At 42.4% G+C, this 16,837-nt stretch overlaps 1 protein-coding gene and 1 long non-coding RNA gene across 7 annotated transcripts in view; one reads left to right on the top strand and one right to left on the bottom strand.

Annotated features, from left to right (window-relative positions):
• The window catches only part of UNC5D (unc-5 netrin receptor D), a 138,616-nt gene that overhangs the window by 9,058 nt on the left and 112,721 nt on the right, over window positions 1-16,837 (bottom strand). For 4 of the 6 annotated variants that reach the window (XM_030510116.1, XM_030510111.1, XM_030510112.1 and 1 more), the window contains 8 exons: window positions 16,586-16,771; window positions 14,496-14,873; window positions 13,086-13,170; window positions 10,528-10,696; window positions 8,622-8,849; window positions 5,599-5,748; window positions 2,172-2,336; window positions 626-804 (listed from right to left, as the gene is read on the bottom strand). In XM_030510116.1, the coding sequence (XP_030365976.1) occupies window positions 626-804; window positions 2,172-2,336; window positions 5,599-5,748; window positions 8,622-8,849; window positions 10,528-10,696; window positions 13,086-13,170; window positions 14,496-14,873; window positions 16,586-16,771 (1,540 nt within the window). The remainder of the gene's footprint in view (window positions 1-625; window positions 805-2,171; window positions 2,337-5,598; window positions 5,749-8,621; window positions 8,850-10,527; window positions 10,697-13,085; window positions 13,171-14,495; window positions 14,874-16,585; window positions 16,772-16,837) is intronic. The other 2 variants (XM_030510114.1, XM_030510113.1) reach the window with 1 other exon arrangement.
• The window catches only part of LOC115618494, a 73,655-nt gene that overhangs the window by 52,144 nt on the left and 4,674 nt on the right, over window positions 1-16,837 (top strand). The window contains exon 2 of the long non-coding RNA XR_003994811.1: window positions 6,180-6,280. This is a non-coding gene — a long non-coding RNA (uncharacterized LOC115618494). The remainder of the gene's footprint in view (window positions 1-6,179; window positions 6,281-16,837) is intronic.

Below are 16,837 nucleotides of genomic sequence, written 5' to 3'. Positions count from 1 at the left end.
TTTCTGTGAGTGAACTGCCTCCACCAATTTAATTTAGCCAAGTGGAAAAAGCAAAATAAGTAGTAAATTAGTTTTTACAGCATCCTTCAGTTTTAATAATCATAATATTATTACTCCCAACAGTAGAGCATGACTTTCTTTTTTAAATACGCCTTTTACTAAAAAAAAAACCCAAAATCTGCAAAATGAGTAATTCATTTTGGAATACAAAATACGTAGATAGAAGCCAAGGCAACAGGACAGATGATTTTTCTCAGAGAACATGCACCCTCCTAAATCCTTGAAAGCACTGCTTACATATTACACAGCAGTGCCAAAGTCCTTCTCCAGTCTGTACTGTACCAGGACCCCATTCTTGTGGGTGAACGAAGAGGAGGTCTGGTCCAGAACAAAGAACCTGACCTTGGAAGCAAACCTCAGGTAGCATTCAGGTAAAGCAGTTCCTGGATTCAGCAGCTCGTCATATATGAAAGACCGTATTAACTAGAGCTTATCCTTGAGACTAAGGATGCTAATCACTATGTTCACGTCTTTAATACCAGCAAGTAAACAAAAACCCCAGAACAGCAGCACATTATTCCCACTGCACATGTAAATGTTCATCTTCCAAAGTGTCTTTTGTTACCTGTTAATGCTGTTCTTTTGTGCTAACATCTGCCAGTCTTTGCCTTTGGCGTTGGGTGTGTCAAACGTTGCACAGATCCGTTGCCTGATGGAGTAGGGGATTTTAAATGCTTTCGGGCCCATCTGTGCAGGAAAGTTGCTGTCATCATGTGCAAAGAAAGTGATGGTTTCTCTTTCATTCTGCATGGAATACAACAGCCAAACAGTTAGTGAGGGCATCAGCCTTCTGTCCACCTTGGTCTGTAGGCAACTCTCTACCAAACTACTAAGAGTAACACCAGGAGTTCTATCACAGACTCTTGCTTAGAAACTGGAAACTAAGACAGCCTAAAAGATGGACACATAAATATCTCATTTGTGATTTTTAAAAAAAAACCCCAAATTCTGTAAGTACCTGTTTTTCCGTATTAGAAATCTGTTTGGAAGCCAGGTCTGGCCCATTCTTCTATGAAGTGATACAGTCTCATGTAAGGGAGTCACATTTCCATGCGTTACTTGTTGCAGTGAAACGCAGCATAAATATTAAAGAACAATGATGCTATAGTCTCTTCATATAACATTTATGACACCTCCCCAAAGCCATCCATGCAGAGTAATAGTGCTGTAGATCTATCCCATGGTCTGACTGGTTAAATTAACTATGCAGAACAGTAGTAGATTTTCATACCCTGCACATATAAGCTACTACTACCCAGTTAGTTAAGGGAATTGTAAAGCAAGGAGTAATTCAAGTATTCCCTTGTTATTTCTCTATTTATTTTACAGTCCAATTCTCCTCACTCCTCAAGCACTTTTTGAGACAGGCATGAGAAAGCCTCCATCCAGCAAATCTGTGGGAGGGCAGAGCTGTAGCTCTGGAGAGTTGAGGACAGACAGGTCCCTTCAAAAAACCAAGAGAGGGTGCAAAAGTAAAGGCAGCAGCAACATTGTCCTGAGATATCTACAGAATGATAGAAGTATTTTATGGAATAACAATAATGAACTTGGCTGTATTCTGAGGATGGTCTCAGAGAGAATGGGGTTTGTGGGTTTCTTAGTTGCTGCATTCTCTGCATAGTGCATTCAGCAATGGGCACATACCTTTAATCCAGAAGTTTTAGTTTGGATTAATCAACAAAGATGCTCAATAATTTAAAAGAAGGAACTGACGTTTTCTTTGCTGTAAGACGCAGCCCCAGCTTGCTTGAGCTTGGTAGCTTTCCCCTGTGAGCAAAGCTGCAGTTCTGCAGCCCGGCTGTACACAGAATGCTCTATTAGGGGAACAGCGAGTGGCTGAACAGCACAGAACCCATCTATTGTCAGCTCTGGGTGCTCGGCAAACTATTCAAAACCTTTTGCAAGAAAACTGTTGTGACCAACTCAAATATAAATTACTTTTAGTGTTGTAGAATCTCTAGTGCTTTGATTTCTAATGGAAGTGGAATCTGTATGGCTTTATATATGTATTAATAGTTTTGAACGGGACATAAGGAACTACACGGGGTTAGAAAAGACAAAATGGGGAGGGATGGTGTCTCACAAGGCAAACGGGAGAGAGGATGCTTCACCTCAAGAATGGAGGTCTGGATCTGCAGGACCTGCTCGTGCCCCTTGACTTGCCGCACGCAGACCTTGCAGGCCAGCTGCGTGGTGGCCGGGCTGTAGCGCTCCAGGGAGAAGGCGCAGTGCAGAGGCTTGGGGCTGCTGCACCACACACGGGAGAACGGCACCTCCTGCAGGGAGACGTATCCCACGGGAACAGGGAGAGAGAGAGAAGGACAGACCATCACAACATAGGAAGAGCCCCCATTCTTTTCCGTGCAATTGCTCCTGCAAGCTCAGAGTAGGACAAAGCTACCAAAGGATGATTCAATTGATAAATAATAGGGGGTTATATTTACTGAAAGCTTCGATTTCATTCAGTGACAGAGATGATGAGACACTCTCATCTAAAGTGAAACTTAAGATGTACTTCACTTACTCCTCCTGGGCAGGGATCAGAACTCTCTCTTATTCTGTCTCCTTGCCATCACCCTGTACTACAGAATCCAAATACATGATCTTCCCACCAAGAACTGTACCTCCTCTGTAAGTAATGCAGCACAGAGCAGGACAGCATGTTTTCTGTATTGATGTTCCATCTGTATTTGAAAACACCCACCTGCCTGGGTGTAGCCACGTGCACCCCCGTGCTCAGCCTGGTTTACTTCTTAGTATCATCCTGTTTTATCCTGTGACTACTTTCAGTGACTCCTCTACTTACTTCAGCCAGGGACACTTTATGGGATGGATGCCCTCATCAAATGCTAGAGAGAACTGCAGCAATTAATCATCAGAGATTTCTGGCATCTCTGGTTGCTTTGAGTTCCTAAAAATGTATGGAAATAGACAGGAGAAGTACACAGGGGCAGCTAACTTCTGGGTTATGACAACTCTGTAAATACCAAAGTTCTCTCACTGGTCTCTTCATGCTTTCAGAACACTTTTAATTTCCAAACTAACACCAGCTATAAACCCACTCTGGTGTTCTACATGTAGCCATGAAGGCATGTAATAGTAAAAACAATTAAATCAAACGTACTCTCTATTAATTTCAAACTGCTGAAAAATACTGTAGAAGTGGCAACCTGGAGAATGAGGTAAAAGCGGAGAAAAGACTGATATTAATACTTCACTCTACTGTATCTTAGCATTCATCCGTATGATTACAGGACAGCATTAATCAGCTTCAGTGAGCAGTGACTGTAACACAAGAAAACTAGTTTAAAGAGTTCTACATTCCTTCATATTTAATACTGATAGTTACAACTGAGTGACCAACTACTCACTTGTCATAATCAGCTGGTTAAATCAGGTAAACCATGCACTCAGTCCTTATGATCAGTTTACGTGTGGAAGCTCACCTGAGAGCCTGCAGCTCAGAACAGAGGTGTTTCTTCATCCTTGCCTTCCTATAAGCAATTTAGACTTGCCTTAGGTTGCAGTCTTTTCAGTGTCCCTCAAGACATGAGCTGTGCACTGGTGATGTGAGGATACACAGCTCCACAGACCAGCCTCACCTTCCACTTCAGAGTCAAGATTAAACAAGGGAGGACAGAGTTGTACTTGTAGCTGATCTGCACTTTACTGCTGCTTCAGAGTGTCTCAGGCTATCTGTAATGATGTGCTAAGTGATAGTGATAAGCTCTGTGGTTAGATCCTGAATTGGTAGCAGCAGCGAGATACCAACAGTGATAAAGAAAACATTAGCAAAATATTAGAAGTGGAGCAACTGTAATTAGGTTTTTCCAGAGTAATCATCTCTGCTTTCATTCAGAGTGGAAGAGTCACTCAGCTGAGAACAACAATATGAAATGTAAGACAGGGGGGGCAAAGCAGGGTGGAACGAGGAGTGTTCAAGTATTCCAGAAATGCTTTCGGTTTTATGCTCCCTTTATAATTAAGTTCCTAGCAGAGACAGGGGATGTAAATCACCTCTTGGCTACAGAGAGATGTTGGATCCTCCAAGAGACACAAACCACCAGGAGGACAGCTGCTGTCAGCCCCCAAAGATGCCTGTTTGGCTTCTTAGCATGCTTATCAGGGCCTCTTCCTGCTCTAACACCCAGCCAGGTTTTAAGGGTTCCCCCTAGTTAGTTGTGAGCGGGGTGGGAAGGATGCCAGGCACTTGGCATCTGCTCCAGCAGGATGGCCAGGACAAACAAAGGCACTTAGAATAGGCTGGAGAAATCCTGACTCCCACCTGCCATTAACTGCTTTTACCACAGTTTTCCAGGAGGATTTATTCATCTGCTAAAGCCCCGCAGCAGGATCTTTACTTATCTGAGAAATCATTAACACAAATCTTCCCTCATTATACTGTCTGATCATGGTTTCATTTGGTGGATCCAATAGACAGTTATGGAACAGGCTCTTTTCAGTTGTTCTTGACAACCAGAACAGCCAGCTCATTCTTAAAGCATGGTATGTAGGAGAGAAAACAAGTATACATGGGAAGAAACTCCACATGGAGAAATAGATTCTTATGTATCAAAAGGCGGGAATCAAATCAGAGCTGTCAAAAGAATTGGGCCATTTCACAGGGAGGGAAATACAAACCAGTGTTGAGTTGTTCTGTAGTTTCTGTTAGAAACAACTATTCTATTTCTCAGCTGTCCAAGTCATCCAAACTCTACTCAGGTATCACATGTGAATATTTGGCTCCAGTATCAGCCCATGTGTGAGCAGAGGTTTTGCACATGCTGCTTTTAACCCTCAGTGGCTGCTGCAAGAACGGGCCCTGTGCTGAGCGCAATCATCTGGGCATCCTCTGCCTGTCCTAGAGCAGTTTTGGAGAACATGGTAATACATTTAAAACCACTTTTTTTGCCAAGATAGTGGATGACAGAGAACTGTCTGTCTCTGTGCTTCTGGGAAGAGGGAGATGAGTCTGAGTTCTGTATTTTAACAGACTAACCCACTCTCTGTGCCAGCACATCTCTTGTCATTTTCAGTAACCAATATACTTAGAAATTCTTCTTTTGTTTTGATTTTTCCTTTCCTGTCTTCAACAGACTCTTTAATTGATGTAGTACAGAAAAAATATGCTCAGTTTTAATTCTTAGTATACATGTGCTGCACTTTAAACTCATGACATTTAAATGTTTAAATGTTCCTTTCAGCCATATACTCATAGTTACATTGAAATGAGAATGACAACGATATCAAAACCATCATGAGTGATGAATTTAACAAGAACATAGGCCTTCCATTGGAGGTGATTGAAATGAGGGGAAGTGCAAGCTTGCATGTTTGTAAAGTGAGAAACACTTAAAGCATTCTGTTGTATATGAAATCTGTGTTTGTCAAAATCCAAAGGCAATGCTTTCTTGTTGCACACTCAAGAGATTAAACCCACTCCTTCCAAAAGCAAAAGGGAACATCGTCTTGTTTGGGTTATGTGAAAAATCTTACTCCCTCTGACTTCAGATGTGAGCAGAGAAAATGGACACGTACCTGACATGCAGTAAATGGTTTAATCCTCCAGAGGAATGGAGGGATGTCGAGGACAGATATCTGAAGACTGAAGGTATTCCCTTTGAAATGCAAAAGTTTGGGTTCCTCCAGTAATTGTCCTCCTTGGAGTCTTTCATCTGAAACCACTTCCTGCAGTGGCAGAGGAGGAAGGAATTTTTTCAGGATTAGGAACGAATACCAAATCTAATGAAAATTCATCTTTATGCAAGGTGCCTCATTCACCTCCAGCCATGAGGGTACATGTGGCAGTGTTTCAGGGGTAGGTGATGGACACTGGCATTTCACCACTGGAGTCAGAAGGATGGTCAGGCAGCGTCAGCTCCGTGTCCCTGTGTGTAATGACAGTACCTGTGACACTGAACTGTCTTGTTGGCTGCCTCAGCATTAATACCCAAGAACGTCACACTTGGAGAGCAGAACCTGAGAAGGAAGCTCTGAGGGTACAGCAGTGCATTGGTGGCTGTTTTCATGTTTGGGGGTTTCAGGCCAACATCAGCCACTTTTCTTTCTTATTGAAAGTTACTCGTATTTGACTGTTACTATTTTGTTGCATCCCACAGGATCACTACTACAAAGGAGAAGTTTGCCAGCAGTTTGTTACCGGAGTGCTGTCTAACATCAGCATGGAAGGGTGAGCAAGACTACATCAGCCCATTTCCAGGTAAAGCTATTTCCCTCCAAAGAGGAAAATCAAAACTGGTTAAACCGTGACAACGTTGTAATTAGTCCCTTTTCTCTCCTGGAATAACACAACTGTCCTTGGTATTTAAATTAAGCTTTGGAATAAAAAACCCCTATGGGTTTTGTGTAGTCTTCCTTAAAGCTGACATAAGCAGCTCAGTGAGATATTTACTTAACGGGCTAAAAGGAAGCATGAGACCCTCAGGCATGCTTGGTGAGTGGTCTGCTCTGTTACAGATTAAGTCCACAGCAGTTTTGGTGGGACAGTGCTCTCAGGACTTTAAAGAGCACTGAAAGGCCCACACCAAGTGTTCGTGTGAGACAAAATGTTCAGGTTCATTCCTCCTCGCTGGGACGTTTTCAGCATAACTGGACAAGACCCTGAGTGATGCTGCAAGGGCTGACTGTGAGCAGGGGTTTGCGCTACAGCCTTCTAGAGGTCTGCTCCAACCTCAGGCTTTATAGAACTCTGTGAATTTAAAACCTAACAACAGTAAAAAAGTCACTCCTGTCTGTACTTACACCATGTTTATTCCTGTAGTGTTACAGTAAGAACACCGGTGAGGGAGGGAAGCTTGCAGAAGTCTTTACAAATCAGCTAGTAAGGACTCTTCCAAAATTACCTTGTTTTATCCACATAAACTATACAAAATCTGTGTACATCCACGAGGTTTAGTGCTCCTCAGTAGCAAAGTTACTGTTAGAAGAGCTACTGGAATCACTGCGACCTTCTGAAAATATAATGACTGCTGGAGCTTTCTGAAACTGTAATAACAGATTTCTATTACAGCCCAATTTACAAGCATTTAGTTTGGTTTAACTCCTGGTGGCTGGGTTTATAGGAAGGAAGGAATAAGAAGGAGACTTTACATTTTGATTTTCAACTGCAAAGGGAGTAGCTTACTTCATAACTGTTTTTCAGAATTCCCTGAATGTGTTGGAATTGTTTTTTAAATGTCCTGTAGTTCTATAAATACTGCTCCACCTTCAGTAATGCGTGTGGTCCTGAACTCCACGAGCGTCAGCACCAGACAAAGGATTTAGTTCTTTTAGATTTTGAAAGCCAAGAGGTTCCCAACGCACAAGGAATTACATAAAGGACAAAGTCATCTCTTGGAGAAGCGTTCACACAGGGACAAAGTTGAAAACTCAAGGAACTTGGTATTTTAGGCAGGACCGCAGAGTGTGTCACACCAAACCTGGTAATCCCAACTCGGATTCGTTATCCCCCCCCCCAAAAAAGTCCTATTTTCCACATTCACCACTTAACATTTACACCAGACGAAGCGTAGCTTGCTTTTAAAGGGAGTATAATTTAATAAATACACACTTGTCTCATTATGTACAAACACCCTCTTCTGATTTCTGTGAATGTGGAAATCTGGTAATTATTCTTCTAACAATTTTCTACAGACTCCTCCAGCAAAATACTAGTAGCCCACAAATTGTGTAAGTGTTACAAAGGGTATAATTACAAAGCTGTTGTAAGTCTTTAACAATGCTTGCAGTGGCTTTGCTTTTATTAGAAGCACACAGACATTAGTGCTTGCTTCATTAAGATTCATGTTTCTATTCTGTATGATAGGAAATTCATCTGTCACAACTGTCTTCATTTCAGCTCCCAAAAGAAAACCATTTTGTTAAAGCTTCCGAGTTTCCTAAGGCTGCAAAAGCCAGTGAATGGCATTGTTTTATCCTGGAATACCATGTAGAAGAATTCTGCTAGTTTTAATTGCCACTTGGGGATTGTTTTGTGGGGGTTTGTGTTGTGTTTTGGGTATTTTTAAAGGGGAAATACACGATTGTAATTGAATTTTTGTTTAAAAAGATGGTGAGGGAAATCTCTTCTTGCTCAAATTTTAAACAGGAGAGGAAATCCTGTACTGACTAATGAGAGTGTAAAGGTGATAAATACTATACACCAGGTGCTAACGACTTACACTGCCTGCTTGTAGTGCAGGAGCACTCAGCTCCCGATGCAAGCCAGCTCCGCCTGGGCCAAAGGCACTGAGCCCAACCTGACCCTCTGCTTATCAGCAGAATGGGGGCAAAGTGGGGTTCCCTCTACCTGGCCACCAATGAAAGGACAGTGTGGCTGTCCTACAGCTCTTGCAGCATAAATCCACAAGAGAAACAACAGTGCAGAGCAATAAAGGGACTTATTCCAAATCATGCAGCAGTGCCATAAAAAAAATACAGTATTCTCATCTGTTTGAGCCCCGGACTACCGCTGTTGCCCAGGGATTGTCCCCAGGAATAAAGGAATGTTAATACTCTATGGCAAACAAATAAAAGCAAGTTAACAAAGTGAAGCCATTTACCTGAAATGCACAAGGTGTGTTATCCATACAATACACTCTCAGATTGTAATCCAGAGAATTGCAAGACAGGCAGCCAAAAACGGCGACTTTCAGCTGTCGAACGGCACACTCAGAGATCGGTTCTCCAATAAGAGCATAAGTTCCAAAGCTGTTTAAGAGAATGTGACAGGCATAAGGATCCAAGAGGCAGTAGCAAGAAGTAGTTTCCTCTTCCACAGACATCACTTCCTGCAAAATGAAATTCAGGTTTAAAAATAAAATAATATAATAAAATCAATAGGCCTTGACAATAGGAGTCAGCACATTATTTATTTTCACTCAACTGGAACATAAAGCATTTCTGGGGGCCAGTCTGCAAACTCTCTACTCATGTTATAACCTCAGGGAAGGGGGAGAAGGTGAGTAACTACTCCCAGCTTAGCCCTGAGTCAGCACTACGATTTATGTCAATGCTCTGTGCAGAATTCAGTGTGTACAGCAGCTAATAATAATGATGATGCGTAAGCAATTTTAGCATCTTTTTTCAAGTGCTCTTGACTTGCTAGCTAATTCTTCCCCCAATGTCACGTTAAATTATCAAAAGAGTAAAAGTCAATAAGCAAACCTTGAATTTGGTTTGCTTATTGGTATTTGGTATTTGCTTGTTGGTATTTGACTTCCTTTCAGAGCATGCATTAGCATTACAGTTACATTTATTTTTATCTAAAAACTACCTATCCCACTCTTCATTCTGCATTACAGCATCATGAGATGAGCTTTTGAGCAGTCTGCAGCCTGGTGTTCTGCTCCTTAGTAATTCCAGGGTGTTTGTAACCAACACCAATGGAGCTAAGTACTGAATGCTTTTAAAGTAGGAAAACTAAGCTGAAGTTGAAATGGTTTAAATGAGAGCAGCAAACATCATAGTGCTTTATCGTTTTCCTTCTCTGAAGTGAGCTATGGGATCTGGGACTGTGTTAACTACTGTTTTTCCCCTCACAATGCCCAGAACCAGACAGGTCCATCAGCAGCAGTGCAATAAAATCTGATCAACTATGGATTTGTGTCTCATTACTGGGGTCTGGGGTTCTACTGTGTACAGTGAACACTTCATAGCTGGGAAATTCAGCACCTTTCTATCCGGTGTGGATTTATGTAACGGTGAACCACAGTTTGGTTCATGCTTTAGCTGTCCCTTTAGGAGTATTATTAGTAGGCTGTCCCCACAAATGATGCAGGAGGTTTAACATGTTGGAGACTGCTGCCTACCGAGCAGTATCAGTCAAAGATGGCCACTGGGCTTAAAATATGCAAGTGGACAGACCCAAATGATCAGATGCCCATCTCACAAGTGCACAAAGCTTAATGTCCCAGTAAATCAGGACTAGAAAATACATGTTCAACTAAAAAGCTAAATATTTCATTGAATGTACACTAATCCTTCAGAGGTTATGAGCACAGCGTGGTCACTGAATTGCCCATTAAAATGACATGTACAGAGACAAGGTTTTTAACCTTCTAGGTTAAAAAGAAATGAGATGTATATGAAGTGTCTGGTTTTAACCAGTTCCGTAACTTTATGTCATGATAAATTCCTGGCTATAATGATCTGTTGTGTTGTGGGGCTCTGTGGGAGCTGTGATCTATCAAAATAATGTCTTTAAAAATAAATGGCTACTGGCTCCATTACTGAGCTGAGAAAACAGAGATCTCCTGTCACATGGGCTCAATGATGAAGTTTTCTGCACACCTCAGTAAAATAGCTGAGACCAGTTTAGCTGCTGCCTAACAATATGCAAAATCTTTCTCTATTTCAAATCAAGATGTCTGTTTCTGTCACATAATCTTTGCCCTGTGCCTGCATGAGGAAGAGTAACCATGTGTCCCTCATTAGCACCTTTTAAGAGTGAAGTGTGAACTTACTTACCTCCCATTTTCCTTGCTGTGTCCGTTTCTTCAGGTGAATGTTCCAGTGCTCTGAGTTGACCTGTGCGCAGTGCGGTATGGTCAGGGCAAAGGGGGTGCTCACAGCCACCTCCGAGGGCCCGCACGTCACTTCTGGTCCTAGAAGAACATCCGTGCCCTCTGGCTGTAGGCTTGGGAAGAGAAAGGCAATAACGTCTGTCAGGCAGCTTCTAAGCAGGAGAATTGAATTGAACTGCAAAGTTTAAAATGTTTCAGTTAAAACCCTAAGTCCCTCCCTCATCTGTTACAGCAAAGGATAAGAATCCAATTACTGTGCTAATTCTCATGTAGCACCAGTAGCTGGAGATGAAACAAAACTATTTATTAGGCCACATCTACTCAGATTCTTGGCCAGTCACTTTAGAATTCCGGTCTTTACAAATCACATCTCAATTTGCTTAAACCAAATACAGCACTAGAATTGCTGTGTGCAAGTCAGCCCTGCTTTATGCACCAGCTGGTGGTATTACCATCTAATTCTGCCTTCAAAGACTGTCATCAACAATATTTTCACAGTAGTGAAGATAAAACAAATTATGGTTTAAAAACACGGTCTCATGAATTTTCCCAGATTGAGTGTGATCTCCCTGCTTTGCAAACACATTCCTATCCTGCAGCAAGAACAAGCTCATGTAACCTACAGCAGCTGGGAGGGGTGAGACTGCTCTGCTGAAACCTAGAGCTCTGGAAGCAGGTTTGTGCATGTGGGCTCCATCGCAGCCCGTGGAGAGCCCATCAGCACAATTAAGTCTGGGGGTTCATCTCATCCAAATATAACCACCCATGGCTGGTCACATTAACTGCTTGCTAAGTTAGAAAGATGAAGTATCCCACAGGAATCGTTTCTTTCATTCCAATCTAAATTCAACCCCATCCCACATAAATGTGTTTATGTACCTCTTATAATAAATACCTGTGCAGAACCAGTGACAGACTGGGTGACACTCACTTAGACATTAAACCAAGCAACTGAAGCATCTTGCCCTGTCGGTTTTGGGTTAAAAAAACTAAAGTAAATGGTGTTTCCAAGATAAAAATAAGGGGAATAACCTCAACCAAGATATAAATAAGATACAATAATAAAACCAAGCTATAAATAAATAAAGGAAAAATCCCTACTTAAAAATTAGGATATAATACCCCTGTCACATCTCAAGCTAACAACTTTACCCTTTAGAGCTTTGCAATAGCAACACAGCAACAGCCAAACCCCTCCCCTGCCGGAGCGCTCCGTGGCTATAGCATTAAAACCTGAGTTACCCAAACCAACTTGGATAACAGCTTTAAGTGAATGTAGCTCTCATGCAGGCACACTTCAGTGTCATCCTGCCCTTAAATCAATCAGATTCCAATCCTGCAAATTGACTTTGCATGTCTCTCACCTCACCTGGGGGTAGCATCCACCCTCTAACGGTAATAGCACAGGCTTAGGAAGTGCACTTAAACCCCACCATTCCTGCTGAAGACTTGAAAAGTTCCAACAACTTCAGTGACATCCCTTCCTATAGACTACACATGCAAGTATTTGTGAGGTGAAGACTGGAGTGAGAACAAAAGCCACAACAGAGCATCTTGGTAGCAGCAGCAGCAGCCCCACTGCCTTTACGGACACCCAAGATCTGTTGACCTGATCCCAGAATGAATACTCAGGACAAAGAGTTGAAGCAAAACTCTCCTTGCTTCTGCTTATGCTTAGGAATAACAATTCTTCACAGCTCCTGCATTACTAAGGAAACATAGAACCCCATCACTTATCCCCAACCACTGCTACCCTTTACAAATGGTAGTTGATTGCCTTAAAAATAAACCCTTACAGCAGTTACCCCAAATCACCTCCTTAGAGCTAATTTAAGAAATCATCATTTCTTAAATATCATTACAAAGACAAATGTCTCCGAATTAGAAACCCTGGAGCCAACTTTTATACATCTTTATTTTCCCATAAGTTATGGGAAGTGCCAGGGCCACTCTGTCATCACTGACTCCACAGTCAGCATCAGCAGGGGGAGGTATGAGTGACCGATGATGGACCAGGCTGAATGGAGCTATTTAATTGCTTTTAAAGAATCCTTCCCATTGCAGAACATATTGGACAAACATATGGGAGTTCTGGGAATTATTTAATGCCAAATGAACTGAAATTGGTTAATTAGATGAACTCTCACACTTGTTGCAAGTAGCAAGAGTCTTCTCTGTGTAATAAGTGACATGGCATTAAGACTCTTACACAGTTCTGAGCCATTTATTAGGCAAGGCAGGAAAGGGAAACATTACCAAATGACAGTGTTTAATATTCCCATTCCATGCTGGAATACTGTGAAGGTTAACCAGAGAAGCAAGGAAATGCAGGGGAAACAATGGCAAGTATCCATTTTTTTTCTGGATGCAGTGAATTTCAGGGAAGAACTTAGTATTTGCCTTTCAGTATTTACTCTCCCAATGGATTATCATGAGCATCTGCACCCAAGACCTGATGCTGTAACAGGGGGGTGTGTGTGTGATTTTTTATGTCCTTCTTACCTGGATTCCTTTTGAGTGATGGCAAGGTAGATTTCCCACGAACTCTCTTCAGGAATTGCTCCATGTGGTATCAGCAAACTGACGCCTACAAAAGAGCAAACCCAGAACTTACCTTTGGGAAAGGCTCTGGATATGAAGAGCAGCACACAGCTGGCCTCTGATTTACAACACCTAGAAAGGCCAACTGTGGGAGCAGAGGAATGCTCCTCTGAAATAGTGGTTCTGATACAACATTATCAGCCAAAAGGAAAATATATTATTAAAATGAACCACCTATTTAGTAATATTTAAGTGTCTTAGAGCCTGGAATTACACAGAATCATATAGACACATATGCCTAAAACGTTCTTGCTCCAACAGAGCTCTTAAACAGGTGAATTCCCTTTGTTCTGTATCCCTGAGTGACACTGGCTTCATAGTCTAGATGCAGCAGAAGGCTGCTCTGCATCCTCAGGTACAGGCAGACATCTTTGTCTGCTTCACCACTTAGAAAGGGAATAATTTGTGGAAACAAAAGTTATCATCAACTGTTTCCTTAAGGCTGAAACAGCCGATACAAGAGTATCCAAAATAAGGAATTTTATTCAGCGTGATATGAACGTGGTGATGTAGTGCAACATACTGCAGGGCCATGATTTTAACATCCTTGATCTGATTCTAATTTGGTGCCGTATGTTTTCAGCTAATTTAACAAACAACTTCTTCAGTCTAAAGTTCATCCCACAGAACTCTGAAGTCACAAAACAAACTCTACTTCTTAATGCAAACTGAGCATCTCCACTGCGATGTTTCAGTGCACAGCCCGTCTTGAATTGCAGCTGACTTTGAAGTGCCCCACTCTGGGAATCTGTTTCGCTATTAGGCTAAAAGGAAGAGAAACCCAGAAAGCCAGGAGTAAATGCTAACGAAAGGCACACTGGAGCCCTCTTGGAGAGAGGAAGCTGTTCTCCAGGGACGGCTGTTTGTTATATGCTGCAGCCTTCAGCCACATAATGAAGTCTGACAATGTTAACGCAGTCACATGTTGATGCTGTAGATTGTGCTTTGAATATGACCCCATTATATAAGATGCTGAGCCAATATCGACCTCCTTCCTGGGGAGCCCTTCTTTTGGATCAGGATCCAAGTAAGCAACAGCTTTGATTAATCTGACTTTCATGCTGAAAACGTCAAGAGAGGCAGTAATTTATAACAGTTCAAATAGGCATAATGCCTCCTTACTACTCATCACAAGCTTTCTTCTGATCAGTCATCTCCTGTGTGGGCAACATGCTCTACTTCCCAAAATTTGCATTAAGAGAGCCCCTTTTTCTTTCCTTTCTTTTATTTAGTTATAGAACACTACATCAGGCAAAGTAAGTTTGATCTAAAATTATTCTATATGCTTTTAATGGGAAAGAATCTACCCACCTGTGTTTGGAACCACTAAACGGCCACCCAGGTGTCCAAAAATAGCAGTTGTCTTCAGCTCACTTGTGGTTGAAATAGAAGACAGGTTCTGAATGTACGTAGCCTTGTTTCTAGCCTGTATTGTACCAAAAGCTCTATTATTCCCATGAGGAAACGTTCCAGAATGCGCCTTTCCATGGTACTCGGCCCTCTCTGTCACCCCTAGGGACACCATGAATGAACTCTGAACTTTGACTTTGATGTCTGACAGTGGGTTGAACAGTGAAGACTCTGTCATCAGCTCCTTGTCCATGGGGTCCTGCAGGCAGATGGGCCCGCTGTACGTCCTGCTCACCGTCAGGTCAGGCTGCATGGACGAGTTCAAGAGCAGGGAGTTACCTGGGAGGAACCAGACCCGCAGTTAGTGACTGCGTCAAGGTGGTACATCAGAAATCTCAATCGAAGACTTGCTCTTCCCTCCTGATACTCTCAGAGCTCAAAAATCACATAAACTGCTGTTAAAGAACTGATGAAATGGTGCCACAGATCTAACGGGTCCTTTGACCACTGTGTTTGCTGCACTTGAGGCAACTCCAGAGTGCAGGAATCCAAGAGGAATTTCCTTTTTCTTTGGGATTCAGGTTTATGTGAATGCCTGTTTGCTTTCTCTCTACCTGCAGACCTTTACTGTGAACGACAGCATTTAAGCTCAGAAAACACTCTGGAAAAAAAAGAGAAGGCCAGAACAGATTTGGGGTCTCAATGCTTTGGCTGGTTTGGTCCTTTTCTGTTTTAGGTTTTTTTTTGGTGTTATTTTGTTTGGTTTTTAGTAAAGTCACTTTATGAAGGGACTGCAGGTTGGGTTGCTAATGTTAGAAATACATTTCTCCAGAGAATAAAATTTGGATCCCACTGGCCTGTTGTCCATATGTCAGGAATGTGCTCCCTTTTCTCAGCAAATACTGAGAACTGGCCTTTTTCCAGCTGAATTGTTTAGTTTACAAATGCTGTTATTTAACCCCCCCCAGACAGAGAGCCCAAAGTACCTGACACTGAACTAATCGTATCTTGGCATAAGAGAAACTGCCTCACTCAGATGTTTTAGAGCATCCAGAACTAATGTTTTTGAAGCATTAAGTCAAACAAACAATTCCCCAGACTCAAAACCAGGCTTTAAAAGGGAGAAGTCATTATTTGAGACAGTCATTGGGAATTACGTGACTCTAATTAAAGGCTCGTGTTTTTAAATGAATGAGCAAGCACCCTTCAAACATCCTTGTCTCCCTTTATGCAGTCTCTTGCAGTATGTGCCTGGTGGGGATTGTCTCCCAGAAAGTAAAGTAAGTGTAAAGACAACGGAATCCCCCCAAAACTCTGCAACATCTTTCTCCTTCCCAAAGAGAGGAGAGACATGGGGATGTTTCACCCCCCACCAGCACACCCACGATAAGGCAGGACTCTGTGGTAGAATGTCAGCTCTTTCGAAGTGATCACCATGTGTACTCCTCCCCACCTTTCTGTCCAAAGGCAATAATATTCCAGAGAACATCTGAGAGCTGCTTTTAGTGAAGCTGTTTCTTCCATATTGTGTTGTGTTGGTGGCTTTCCTAAGTTTGTTTTTCAAATCAGTCCATGGTTACACGTGTTTATTTCCACAGAATGTGGACGTTTGCATGTTAACAGCAGCTTATAAAAATGCTTGAAGTTGGGTTTCTCAAATGAACAGTAAAAACTCATCACTTCTAATAGAGTAAAGGAAATAGAAGGTCTGTAACAGAATGGGAAGGAACTGCAGATGTGCTTCCTGGGGTGGTTTTGATTTGTTTGGGCTTTTTCTAAGTCACAAATGTCGTCGTAAAAGCTGGTGACAGTATTTCTAAAGCACCTAAGAGCCTGGTCAAGAAAGATTATGTACTTGTCCATGTTGCCATGACAGATAGCACAGACAGTAAGACACAGCTCTAACCACCAGATCCCGTGCCTTGTACCGCAGCTTTCAGCACAGCTGCTCAGCAATAAGCCGCCCTCCCACCGCCACTCATTGAATATGGGCTTAGTATCTCTTTGCAGTAGGAGCTCTGGAGAGAAGAAAATGAAATCGCAACACTAACCTTGTCTGACTGTTTTAAAATTAAATGTCTGGAAGCCTCCTGTCAGTGCAGATGAATCAATCACATCCACGCCGTACTCACTCTGACTCCGCCTGTACAGGGTGACGCCAACCACCAGCACGGCGACAGCAATGACTGCGGCTCCCAGGCCAGAGTACAGGGCGATGTCACTGGCAGTCTCGATATCTGAAAGGAGAAAAGCGGGTGCCAAGTCAGCGACACACGGAGAAATGTTCTGCCTGGTGCTGGCTG

This window comes from Strigops habroptila, chromosome 21, assembly GCF_004027225.2.
Source record: "Strigops habroptila isolate Jane chromosome 21, bStrHab1.2.pri, whole genome shotgun sequence".
Lineage (NCBI taxonomy): Eukaryota > Metazoa > Chordata > Aves > Psittaciformes > Psittacidae > Strigops > Strigops habroptila.
This window is presented reverse-complemented; position numbering and strand designations above follow the sequence as displayed.